We start from the raw sequence: 13059 nt of genomic DNA, 5'->3' as shown, positions 1-13059 counted from the left end.
TTCTCTGGCTCCCTCTCTTTCTGTTCCTCCCCTACTTACTCTCTTTCTCTCTCTCTCAAAATAAATAAACACTAAAAAAATGAAAACTAAAAAGGCGTCACTATACCCAGGGCCATCTAGATTTTTTCCCATGTTGTTTTCTAGGAATGTTATGGTTTAGCTTTTATATTTAGATTTATGACCTGCTTTTAAGTTAATTTTTATAAAGGGTGTAAGATCTAGCCCTAGATTAACTTTTTTGTATGTGGATGTCTACTCATTATTTGAAGAGCCTTTTTTATTTCATTACGTTGCCTTTGTTCCTTTCTTAAAAATCAATTGACTATTTATGGAGGTCTGTTTTGGGGCTATCTATTCTGTTTCGTTGATTTATTTGTTTATTCTTTTGCCTATACCACACAATCTTGATTACCACAGCTTTATACAGCTTTTTTACCATAGCTCTTAAAATTGGGTAGCATGAGTTCTCCAACTTTGTTGTTGTTCTTCAATATGGAGTTGCCTATCTGGGTCTTTTGCCTCTTTATAAGACTTTAGAATATGTTTGTTGATATACATAAAATAACTTGCTGGTATTTGGATTGGGATTTATGGAGTCCATAGATCAAGTTAGGAAGAATTGACATCTTGACAATATGGAGTCTTCATGACCCCACATGAAACATCTCTATTTATTTAGTCATCTTTAATTTCATTAATCAGTTTGTAGTTTTCTTCATATAAATATTGGTATATATTTTGTTAGCTATATACCTAAGTATTTCATTTTGGGGGCTGCTGTTTTTAATTTCAAATTCTACTTGTTTGTTGTTGGTATATAGGAACACAATTGACTTTTATGTATTAAACTTATATCCTAAGAATTGTTATATGCACTTATGAGTTCCAGTTTCTTTGATTTTTTTTTTTGGTTTTTCTAAATAAATGATTATATCTCCTGTGAGGAAGAACAGTTCTATGTCTTCCTTCCCAACCCATGTACCTTTTATTTCCTTTTCTTGCCTTACTGCATTAGCAAGGACTTGCAGTACAATGTTGAAAGAGTGGTAAAAAGGGACATACATGCTTTGTATTGATTTTAGTGAGAAGGATTGTTTTTCACCATTAAGTATGATTTTAGGTTTTTCATAGATAGTCTTTATCAAGTTGTGAAAGCTTTCCTCTATTGTTAGTTTATTGAGAGTTTCTATGATGAATAGTGTTGGATTTTCTCAAATGCTTTTCTGCATCTGATGATCATATGATTTTTCATTTTTAGAATGTTTATGTAATGTGTATGTTAATTGGTTTTCTAATAGCGAACCAGCCTTCCATGACTAAGATAAATCCCACTTGATTGTGTTGTGTAATTCTTTTTATACTTTCTTGGAATCATTGTGCTAACATTTTGTTGAGAATTTTTGCATCTCTCTTCATAAGAGAGAGTTTGTCTTTAGTTTTCTTATAACACGTTTGTCTTGTTTTTGGTATTAGGCTATTGCTCATATAATGAAATAGGAAGTATTCCTTCTGTTCCTGTATCCTCTAAAGGAGATTGTGGAGAATTGATACAATTTCTTCTTTAAATGTTTGGTAGATTTCACTAGTAAAATGTTAAGATCTGATCTTTTCTGTCTTATAAACTCGTTTATTATTGATTCAATTTCTTTTTAAAAAAATTTTTGTATGTTTATTTTTGAGAGAGGGAGAGAGAAAGTGTGACTAGGGAAAGGACAGAGAGAGAGAGAGGGAAACTGAAGATCCAAAGTGAGTTCTATGCTGTCAGCAAAAAGCCCAATGCAGGGCTAAAACCCACAAACCATGAGATCATTATCTGAGCTGAAGTCAGATGCCTAACCAACTGAGCAACCCAGATGCCCCGATTCAATTTCTTTAATAAATACAGGTTTGTTCAGTTCATCTATTTATTTTTGTGTGGTTTTAGTCTGATTGTGTCTTTCATCTAGGTTATCAGATTCATGGGCAGAGAGTTGTTCATAGTATTCCTTTATTTATCTTAATTTCCATGGGATCTGTAGTGATATCTCCTCTTTAATTTTGATACTATTAATTTGTGTCCTCTCTCTTTTTTCTTAGCCCATCAAGAGGCTTATCAATTTTATCTATATTTTCAAAGAAAAAACTTGTAGTTCATTGATTTTGTTTATTGATTTCTTGTTTTCAGTTTCACTGATATCTGCTCTGATTCTAATTATTCCATTTTTTCTACTTTGGACTTAATTTGCTCTTTTTCCCTCATTTCCTATGGTGGTATCTTAGATTATTGATTTTAGATTTCTCTTTTTTAAATATGCATTCAGTGCTGTGAATTTCCCTGTATACACTGCTTTCAATCCATTCTATAGATTTTTTAAAAGTTGTGTTTTCATTTATCTCACAATATTTTTAAATTTGAGATTTTTTTCTTTGACTCATGTTTTTAGAAGTGTGTTGTGTAATCTCCACATATCTGAGGATTTTCCAGTTATCTTTTTGTTACTAATTTCTAGTTTAAATCTATTGTCTTAGAGAAAACATTGTATAATATATATTCTTTTACATTTGTTAAGGTGTATTTTTGGCCCAGAATGTGGCTTATCTTAGTGAATAGTCTATGTAAATTTGAGAAGAATGTGTATTTTCATGTTGTTGGGTGAGCTAGCTTATAGATGTCAATTGTATCCAGTTTATTGATGGTGTTACTGAATTCAACGATGTCCTTACTGATTTTCTCCCTGCTGGAACTACCTACTTTTGATAGAAGGGTCTTGAAGTGTCCAACTCTGTTATTGAATTCATCTATTTCTCTTTTCAATTCTGTTAGATTTTGCTTCACATAGTTTGATGCTCTGTGTGTTATATACCTGTTAAGGATTGTTATGTGTTCTTGGAAAATTAATTCCCTTCTTTATTTTTGATAAATTTACTTACCTTGAAGTATGCTCTGTCTGAAATTATATAGCAACTCCAATTTCTTTTGATTAGTGTTAACATGGTATATTTTTCTCCATTCATTCACTTATAACTTATTTGTGTGTTTATATTTAGAGTTGGTTTCTTATAGCTAACATATCATTAAGTCATGGTTTTTAATACACTCTGACAATCTCTGTCTTTTAATTGGTGTATTAAGACCATTGACATTCAAAGTGATTTTTTTAATTAAAAAATTGTTTTAATGTTTTATTTATTTCTGAGAGAGAGAGAGAGAGAGAGAGGCAGTGTGAGCAGGGGAGAGTCAGAGAGACAGGGAGATACAGAAACTGAAGCAGGCTCCAGGCTCTGAACTAGCTGTCAGCACAGAGCCTGACACGGGTCTCGAACTCACAAACTGTGAAATAATGACCTGAGCCGAAGTCAATGCTTAACTGACTGAGCCACCCAGGCGCCCCTCAAAATTGATATAGTGGATTACTCTCTACCATATTTGTTACTGTTTTCTATTTGTTGCCCTGTTGTTTGTCTATTTTTGTATTCCTTTTTTTCCTTTTGAGGTTTTAATTAAGTTTTTAAATATGATTCTATTTTCTTTCCTTTCTTAGCATATCCATTATACCTCTTTTCATTTTTGTTAACCTGTTGCCCTGGAGTTTGTAACATACATTGACCACTAATCCAAGTCCACTTTGAAATAACAATACCACTCCATGTGTGGTGTTTTATAACAACAAAATAATCCTAATTCCTTCCTCCTATCCCTTATATCTTTGCTGTCATTTACTTATATATATAAGCATACAGACACACACACACACACACACACACACACACACACACACATATCTCATGACATGACAGGCACCAGGGCACCTGGCAAAAGCCAGAACTCCCTAACCAAGCCTCAGCTCCCTACCTACGCCTCCTTACAAGAGGTGAAGGAGGCTTTCAAGGTATTTTCTGGTTTTGGCAAGGTTGGGACACCTGCTCCCTTGGAACAGCCGCCTTTTTTTGTTTTTGACATACCTGGTGTGACCCTGGGGTAAATCTCCTGAGATCTAGGGCACCGTATCATGGGCACCTGGCACTAACCTAGCTGAGCCTCATTCCAGGAGGCAAAAGAGGCTTGGAAGCCCTTTTTTTAGATTCAGGACTGTTGGGAACACACCTGCTCCTTTAAGTACAGCCTGGCTTCCGTTTTTACAAACCTCAACGGATCTCAGGGCAAATCTTGTGATACTGCGTGTGTATGCCCCCATATATATATATGCATACATACAATATAAACATTATATTGTTGCTATTTATTAAAATAAGCAAACCATTATCTGTTAGATCCTTTAAGAAAAATAAAAATAATAATTTTTGTTTCACATTCACTTATTCCTTCTTTGATGCTTTTGGTTTTTTTATGTAGAGCTAAGTTTCTTTCATATTACTTTCTTTCTCTAAAAAGAAGTTTCTACATTTCTTGCAGGACAGGCCTACCAGCAACGTATATTTTCAATTTTTGTTTCCCTGGAAAAGTTTTTATTTCACCTTCACTCTTGAAGGATAATTTCTCAGGGTACAGGATTCTAGGTTAATAGTTTGTATTTCCTTCTAGCACTTCCACTGTTTCATTCTTCTCTTGAATGGTTCTGAGAAGCTAAATGTAATTCTTATCTTTGTTCTGCTGTAGATAAGGTGTTTGTTTCCTCTGACTTTTTTCTAGATTTTTTTCTTTATCTTTGATTTTCCTTTTGTTATTTGAAAATGATATGTTGAGGTGTAGTTTTTGGGGGCTTTTATCCTACTGGGTTTTCTCTGAGCTTCTTGTATCTGCGGTTTGGTGTCTGGTATTTAATTTGGGGAAATTCTCAGTTATTATTGTTTCAGATATTTCTTCTGTTCCTTCTCATTCTCATACTCCTTTTTTCTCAAAAATTTTAAAGTTTTATTTATTTTGAGATAGAGCTTGCACATGAGCAGGAGAGGGACAGAGAGAGGGAGAGAATGAGGATGCCAAGAAGACTCCACACTGTCAGTGTGGAGCCCAATGTGGGGGCTCAGGTGCGCAAACGGTGAGATCATGACCCACAGTCAAGAGTCAGACACTTAACCAACTTGAGCTACCCAGGCATCCCTGCTATGCCTGTATTCCTGGTACTACACCTCTTTTAGTTGTCTCACAGCCCTTCAATTTTGTTTTGTGTGTTTCAGTCTTTGTTCTCTTTGCTTTTCAGTTTTCAAGGATTCTGTTTATATAGCCTCTAGATAAGAGATTCTTTCTTCAGTTGAATCTCTAATATGTCCATCAAAGGCATTTTTAATTTCTATTACAATGTTTTTTATCTCTAGCACTTTTGAGGAGTTCATTTTTAAGATTTCCATCTCTCTGATTACATTGCCCCTGTGTTCTTGCTTACTACTACTTCATTCAGCAGATTCCATATCCTATAATCATGGTTGTTTTAAATTTAATCTGACAGTTACAACATCTTTGTCATGTATAGTTCTGATGTTTACTTTGTCTCTTCAAAATGTGTGAGTTTTTTTTTCCTTTTGATTTGCACTGTATTTTTTTTCTTGATAGCCTGACATGATGTACTGTAAAAGGAACTGTTGTAAATAGGACTTTCGTAATGTGGTGGTGAGATATGAGGCAAAAGGAAGCCAAGAATTCTGTAATCCTATAATTAGGTCTAGTCTTCTAGTTAGCCTGTGCCTCTAGACTATGAAGTTCACAATTGTGTCTCATTTTTTTTTTCTCTTCCTTTAATAGAGTAGCTATAGTAAGCTGGAGTTGGAGCATTTCTCTTCCTCATGTGGAAGACTAGAACTAGTCTTCAGTATTTCGGTATTTCCCTTCCCCAGGTCAGTTAGGCTCTAATAGTCCAGTAGGTCAAGTTCTGGATAACTGTTTTCCATTGAGGTGAGGCCTTGTTATGAAAAACGTAGTGTTTTAACATAGAGATTTCCCTCATGCTCCAAAGGTAGAAGGTAGAGTCTTCCTATGGAAGCTTTTGTAAGCCTTAATGGTGTAAGGTGAAGATTATACCTCACTTTCTAAAAGTTTGCATTGTACCCTTTGCTTTTATAAAAGACCTGCGTTAGTATAGTAATGACTTTTTTTTTCCTTTTTCTTTCTTTCTTTCTTTCTTTCTTTCTTTCTTTCTTTCTTTCTTTCTTTCTTTCTTTTTTTGGTAAAAGTGAAAATCCCCTTTGGATTTCTTTCATTTAGTAAAAACAGATACTAATGTAGGTCTTTTGTAAAAGTGAATTAACATAAAATGAACTTTTAGAAGGCAAAGATACGTACATTTCAAAACAGTTTCTTTTCCCCTCCCCCTGCTGGAAGCCAAAGGGGATTTTCCTAAGATATTTTCTATGGGAACCTGATTGAGTTCTTGGAGGTAAATCTCAGTATATTATGGGCCACTCCATATGACTAGATCCTCATGAAGACATTTACTGTCAGAATTTCACTCTCAGTTTTTAACTAAGCCTCTAGTAGTTCCATTGCAGTTCAGATTTTACTACCCCAGCACTGATTTCCAAGGTGACTTTTGCTCATGAGTCTCTACTCCAGGAAACCTATATTCACCTGTGGGTCTCTCCATTCTTGGGACAATATGCCTTGTGTCCTCCCCTCTTTTATGGATCTGAGAAGAGTTGTCAATTTTTCAGTCTGTCAAACTTTTTACTCATTAGGATGGAATAGAATGGCAATTTCCAAACTCCTTATTTGTGGAACTGGTATGTAAATGGTATTTTAGTGTTCCTCACAGGGCTTATTAACCAAAAATGCCTTTCCAGCCAGCTATTATACCATTTAGGCATTCTAATCAGACTGCCTTACTTGGGCCAAGCCCTATCCTGACATCTTCCAACAAGGAGGAGGAAACAGAAATATGGATTATACACTTGAAAAGTTTGTTATTTCGAAGAAGGAACCAGATGTTTTCAAATCTTCAAACTCGAAGACTTGACTATGTGTATTTTCTGTATGTATTATAAAATCTAAATAGCTCTAAACACCATAGAAGAGCTGAAGATAACAGGTTTGTGAAAATGGCCATGATTTTTATACAGGCAGATTTTCCTTAGGGTGTATAGGCAAGTGAGCAAGAAATTAGGAAAGCTGAGGAGACCCTCACTAAGATTCAAAGTAAATATAAAATAAATTTACTGTAAGTATGTAATGCTTCACTCTTTGGTAGGGTTTTGGGATAGGTGTGTGTTTTATGGAAATCTAGAATTATCTTATGCTCTGTTCTATTTCTAAAGCCCCAACACCCTAATTGCTTTTTTCTTCACTGAAATATGTCAGCTGGTTTTGGCCCTGAGGGCAATTATATGTTGGGATGCAAAGTGGAAAGGTCAGGGATTTAAGTGTCCCAGCCATTCATCTTTTGGGAGAGAATCTTGGTAGGCTGCTCTCTGATTAACTCATGAGCAAAGTGCTTGTTAACTCCAGGCTTAGAAACTTTACAGAGATTCTAGAGAACAAAGAAGACTCATTTAAAGAGGATATGTTTTCCTCTGCTCTGATTTCTCAACCAATTCTTTTCTAATGCTTTCTTCTTCCTGTAATTTGTTAAAGTTTCTGGTTTACTGGTGGAAACCTTACCTTGGTTTTTAGCGTTTTTACTGTGTCATTTTTAAAAGCATATACATTATATTAATTATGTGTATAGGGTGGGTGTGGAAGATGCATATTGCCACTTCAGAAGAGATTTTGAGATGAAGGTTAGANCCGCGAGATCATGACCTAAGCGAAAGTCGGACGCTTAACCGACTAAGCCACCCAGGCGCCCCAACGATGACTAAATTTAAAACCTTGTTAATTAGGACCAGTAGTCCAATTAAGATATTGTCTTTATTAAAATGAATGGCTTTATTGGGACGCCTGGGCAGCTCAGTTGGTTGGGTGTCCAACTGGCTCAGGTCATGATCTCGCAGTTCTTGAGTTCAAGCCCTTTGTCAGGCTCTGCTGACAGCTCAGAGCCTGGAGCCTGCTTTGAATTCTGTGTCTCTCTCTCTCCTTGCCCCTCCCCCACTCGCACTCTGTCTCTCAAAAATGGATAAATATTTTTAAAAAATTAAAATGATGAGCTTTATTAAATAAGAACTAACCATAATCTTTGCTTTCTATAATTACTTTTGAGAGTTCAAATTTCATCAGTTGTCTGAAATTTTTAAAAGGAAGCTGTGCATCTTGGCCCGTTGTTTGGAGCCCATCTCCAACCCTAAGCTTCGATTTATAAGATTGGGCATCTACAGCTGTAGAAAAGGCCAGAAGAATACTAGATTCCAGGATTAATGGACTCAAGACTCCAGGTTGATCCAACATAGACTGACTTATTTTAGAACTGAGAAATAACTTTTTATCTCCAAAATTTTAGACTTATTTAACATTTCACATGAACATGTTAGAAAACAAATAGTATTACCTAGTATAAAATAATGCTTTGTATTTTTCTTAATTCTTAAGATACCTAGCCTCCATGAATACTAATATATCACTGAAGAATTATAGTTGGAGCATTGACAGGATTTAAATTTTCTTTTTTTCTTTCTTTTTTTTTTTTTTTAATTTGAGGGGGAAGTGGGGATAATCAGGCTCCAAGTTCAGGGCGGAGCCTCATGCAGGGCTCAATCCCACAACTCCAAGATCATGACCTGAGCCAGAATCAAGAATTAGACACCCAACTGACTGAGCCACCCAGGCACCCCTAAATTCTATTTCTGTACTGTGTATTAGAGTCTCACTTTAGACATTATATGAGAAAAAAAAAAGTATAACAGTATTCATAGTAATATAATAATCACAAGAAATTTGAACATGTTAAAATAAGTGTTGGTAGGCAAGTGTGTAATTGGATATCAAATGATATCTGATTGTTCTTCTCAGTATCTAAAGAGCCTGTTACTGCATGTGTCCTTACGTTTCCTTTCTTTTCTTTTAGGTTTCTTTTATTCAAAACCTTGTATTTTGTGTAGAAAGAGTTTACCGTGTACCTGACTTTGGTGTCTGGGAAAGAGGAAGCAAATATAATAATGGCAGCACAGAGTTACATTCAAGGTAATTTGCTGATTTCTGAATGTTTTTTTAATTTAAATTATGGAATTTGAATAAAAATCAATGTATTGGATTGCAGCTGTGGTTTCTGTGTTAATTTTCATCTCTTACTTTTCTATATATGATACAGATGAAATTCAGTTAAAAGTAAAGCAAGAGACTACTCTCAGTGCCCATGAACAGATGCAAGAAAAATGTAGGGTATCTTTCCCAACCTCCCATGATGTCAGTTTCCATTTATCAGCCTCCAATCCAAGCCTTGGCCTTGCTGATCTAAGTCTTTCTTTTTCCTTTTTGAAATGACACCATTTGAAAGATCAAATATATTAGGATTGTCAATCACCAAATGTATATACATTGCATGTAAAATTCCCTTCCATATTGTAGAGCTGATTTTTTTTTTATCCTAACCAGATACTCACACCTTTCATATAAAACTTAACATTTTTTGGTTTCTGTAGGATGTATGATCAACATATTGAGTTCTGGTTTAGTGGGCTTAATAAACAACAATAGCTGATGACTGATGTTAATGGTGTATGAATTTCCTTTACTCCTTAGGGTTAAAGAAATAGCTTTAGTAACTGACCATACCTTTCAAATATCCAAATTTTATGCCTGTTAGGTTATCTTTTAACCTAAACGTATAGCTTAATTGCACCATAAATAAAATACCTAGGAATAAACTTAACCAAGGAAGTGAAAGACTTGTACTCCAAAAACTATGAAACACTGATGAAAGAAATTAAAAATGACACAAAAAAAGGAAAAATATTCTATGCTCATGGATTGGAAGACCAATATTATTATAATGTCCATACTACCCATAGCAATATACAGATACAATTACAGATGTAATGTAATTCCTATCAAAATTCCAGTGACATTTTTTGCAGAACTAGAATGAATAATCCTAAAATTTGTATGGAACTACAAAAGACCCCAAATAGCCAAAACAATCTTGAGAAAGCAGAACATAGCTGGTGGTATCACAATTTCATATTTAAAGATATACTACAATGCTGTAAAATCAAAACAGTATAGTACTGACAAAAAAATAGACACATAGATCAGTGGAACAAAACAGAGAGCCCAGAAATAAACCCATACATATATGATCAGTTAACCTGCAACAGAGGCAGCAAAGATATACAATAATATACAGTGGTTCTGGAAAAAATGGACAACCACATTGCAAAAGAATGAAACTGGACTAGTTTCTTACATAATACATAAAAATAAACTCAAAATGGATTAAAGACCTAAATGGTGAGACTTGAAACTATAAAACTCATAGAAGGAAACCTAGACAGTGATTTTTTTGACATAGAAATATTTTTTTAGATTTGTCTCTTCAAGTAAGGGAAACAGAAATAAAATTGAACTATTGGGACTACACTAAAATAAAAAGCTTTTGCCCAGTGAAAGAAACCACCAACAAAAAGGCAGTGTACTGAATGGGAGAAGATATTTGCAAATGGTATGTATGATGAGGGTTTTATACAGTTTGAAACCAAAGAAACAAAGAATTTGATTAAAAATGGGCAGAGGACCAGAATAGACATTTTTCAAGGAAGAAATACAAGTGGCCAACAGACCTATGAAAAGATGGTCAACATCACTAATTATCAAGGGACATGCAAATTGAAAGCACAATGAGATATCATTCTACACCTGTCAGAATGGCTAAAGTAAAAAACATAAGCAACATCAAGTGTTGACAAAGATGTGAAGAGAAAGGAATACTTGTGTGCTGTTGGTGGGAATGCAAATTGGTATAGCCACTGTGGAGAATAGTATTGAGGTTCCTCAGGAAATTAAAAATAGAATTACCATATGATCCAGAAATTCCACTAGTAAATATTTACTCAAAGAAAATGAAAACGCTAATTTGGAAAGATATGTAAACCCCAAATGCCCATCAACAGATGCAAAAATAAAGAAGATGTGGGGTGTGTGTGTATATATATTGGAATGTTACTCAGCCATAAAGAGAATGAGATATTGCCATCTACAATAACATGGAGGAACCCAGAATGTATCAAGCAAGTGAAATAAGAGAAAGGACAAATTCCATATGATATCACTCATATGTGGAATTTATAAAACAAAACAAAGAGAAAAACAAAACACCAAGCTCTTAAATACAGAGAACAAACTGGTGGTTGCTAGAGGAGAGGTGGCTGGGGGATGGGTCAAATAAAGAGAATTAAGATTATACATATCTTTAAAAAAAATTTTTAAGTAGGCCCCATGCCCAATGTGGGCCTTGAGCTTATGATCCTGAGATTAAGAATCACATGCTTTATTGACTGAGCCAGCCAGGTGCTCCAAAAGTATACATATCTTAATGAGCACTGAGTAGTGTATAGAATTTATTCATTGTATTGTACACCTTAAACTAATTTAATACTATGTTAATTATACTGGAATTTAAAAAAAAGAATAGCTCAGTTAATTAGCTCCATCCAATTCATACTAAAAAATTAAGAGTTTAAAGGTTATCAGCTATAGGTCAGTTTAGAACAGTGAGACTTAAATGAACTAGAGAAACAGTTTAGGAATCGCTGGTTAAGAGGATATACTTTTTTGAACAGAAGGACTAATCACACACAGGTTTAGTTTAGGTATTTTAATCTTAATATTTACCCCCTGTTCATTTGTGTAAGGATATTCCTATTTTTCAGGGCTGCCTTTAAACTCTTTAAACCAAAACTCTTTGCTTTAGAAAAGAAAGGAGTCTTCTATAAATTAAGAATTTGATCTCAAACCTACCTTTGAATTGTTTTGGTTATTGGGAAGCAATAAGGAAACCTGTATTTAATAACTTAGTAATCCAGATATATACCCAAATGGAAAGATAAGTTTTTGAAAGTATTGACTCCTAAATAGAACTTTACATTTAACAGCATAATCTCCTTTCTTCACTTTGTAAAATTTGTATTTGCAATATGAAGAAGACCTTAGAAGCAAAGAATTTAAATATGATTTTTTAAGCTTTTTATTTTTTTAAAAGCTATCACTAAAATATCAGATAAGTAACCATCATAACACTACTTTATTCCATTTAAGATATTTTTAGTGGCCCATTTTTCCCATACATTGTTATTTAAAGTAACTAGTCTTTTTAAGTCATTTTTTAAGTCATTTTCTAGTCATTGAGTTATGATAGAAGCAACCATCCATCCATTGTGCTTCATTTTATGAATTTTTACCACACTGAACAATTCATGAACACCCATTAAAACCATGGTACTGTAAAGTCCTTGTTCTTTCAGTGTGATTGGATTCAGTAACTCAGGGAGTTAAAGCATAGTAGTAATGAGCAGGAGACTGAATTTAGTTCCCATGCTTGCCAGTTCATTTTTTGGATTCCATGGTGAGTTATAAATCACTTTGTCTAAACCCATCCTTTTGTCTAGTAAAACTTGATGTATGTAACGAATCACATTATTATAAGCTATATCCCAAGAAATGTTGCTTTTAGTTCTTTTAAATGTTGAGGTAACATTTTGCAAGAATCAAATTGGTGTATGTTCTATTGATAATAGTCCCCTAATATTAATACATTCAATAGCTAATCATTAGAATAACTTAATTTTCTGTGTCTTATGCTAGTAAAATATTTTTAATTCTTACAACATAATGTATTATATTTGTCAGTAAAATGTAAATCAGATTAGGAGTATGTTTGAGTTTCTGAATAGCTTGATTTAAATAAGCGTTGAATAGTAAATTGACATATTTGTAAATTTCAATTAAGTCCAATTATTTAACCAGTTGCATTAGGAAAGAAAGTTCAAATGGAAAGAATTCAACATTTACTATATTCCAAGCACAATGTTTGTTTCTTTTGTAATGGATTATTTAGAAGACCATTTCTAAATTCATCTCTTAACTATCTTTTTGTACCATTATTAAAGACAGAACCTTGGGCTGGCTACATTATGGATTTGATTTAGCACAGACTTTCTTATATATTTTTGCCTTTTGAATAAGTTATTTTTTCCCTCACTTCTCAAAATGCTGCAAACAATCGTAATAACACATACCTCACACTATAGGGGGAAGTTTTCTGG

The 13059-nt window shown here is 34.0% G+C and overlaps 1 protein-coding gene across 3 annotated transcripts in view; it reads left to right on the top strand.

Moving 5' to 3' along the window:
* Nucleotides 1–13059, top strand: part of PHKB (phosphorylase kinase regulatory subunit beta) — a 237841-nt gene that overhangs the window by 81604 nt on the left and 143178 nt on the right. For all 3 annotated transcript variants that reach the window (XR_013331934.1, XM_077751419.1, XM_077751418.1), the window contains one exon: nucleotides 8868–8983. Coding sequence is in view for 2 of the 3 variants with exons in the window: in XM_077751419.1 (XP_077607545.1) it covers nucleotides 8868–8983 (116 nt within the window). In the remaining variant the exon portion in view is untranslated. The remainder of the gene's footprint in view (nucleotides 1–8867; nucleotides 8984–13059) is intronic.

Source organism: Crocuta crocuta, unplaced genomic scaffold (assembly GCF_008692635.1).
Source record: "Crocuta crocuta isolate KB4526 unplaced genomic scaffold, BGI_CrCroc_1.0 scaffold124, whole genome shotgun sequence".
Classification (NCBI taxonomy): domain Eukaryota; kingdom Metazoa; phylum Chordata; class Mammalia; order Carnivora; family Hyaenidae; genus Crocuta; species Crocuta crocuta.
Note: the sequence above shows the minus strand (reverse complement) of the source record. Positions and strands in the feature narration are given on the sequence as shown.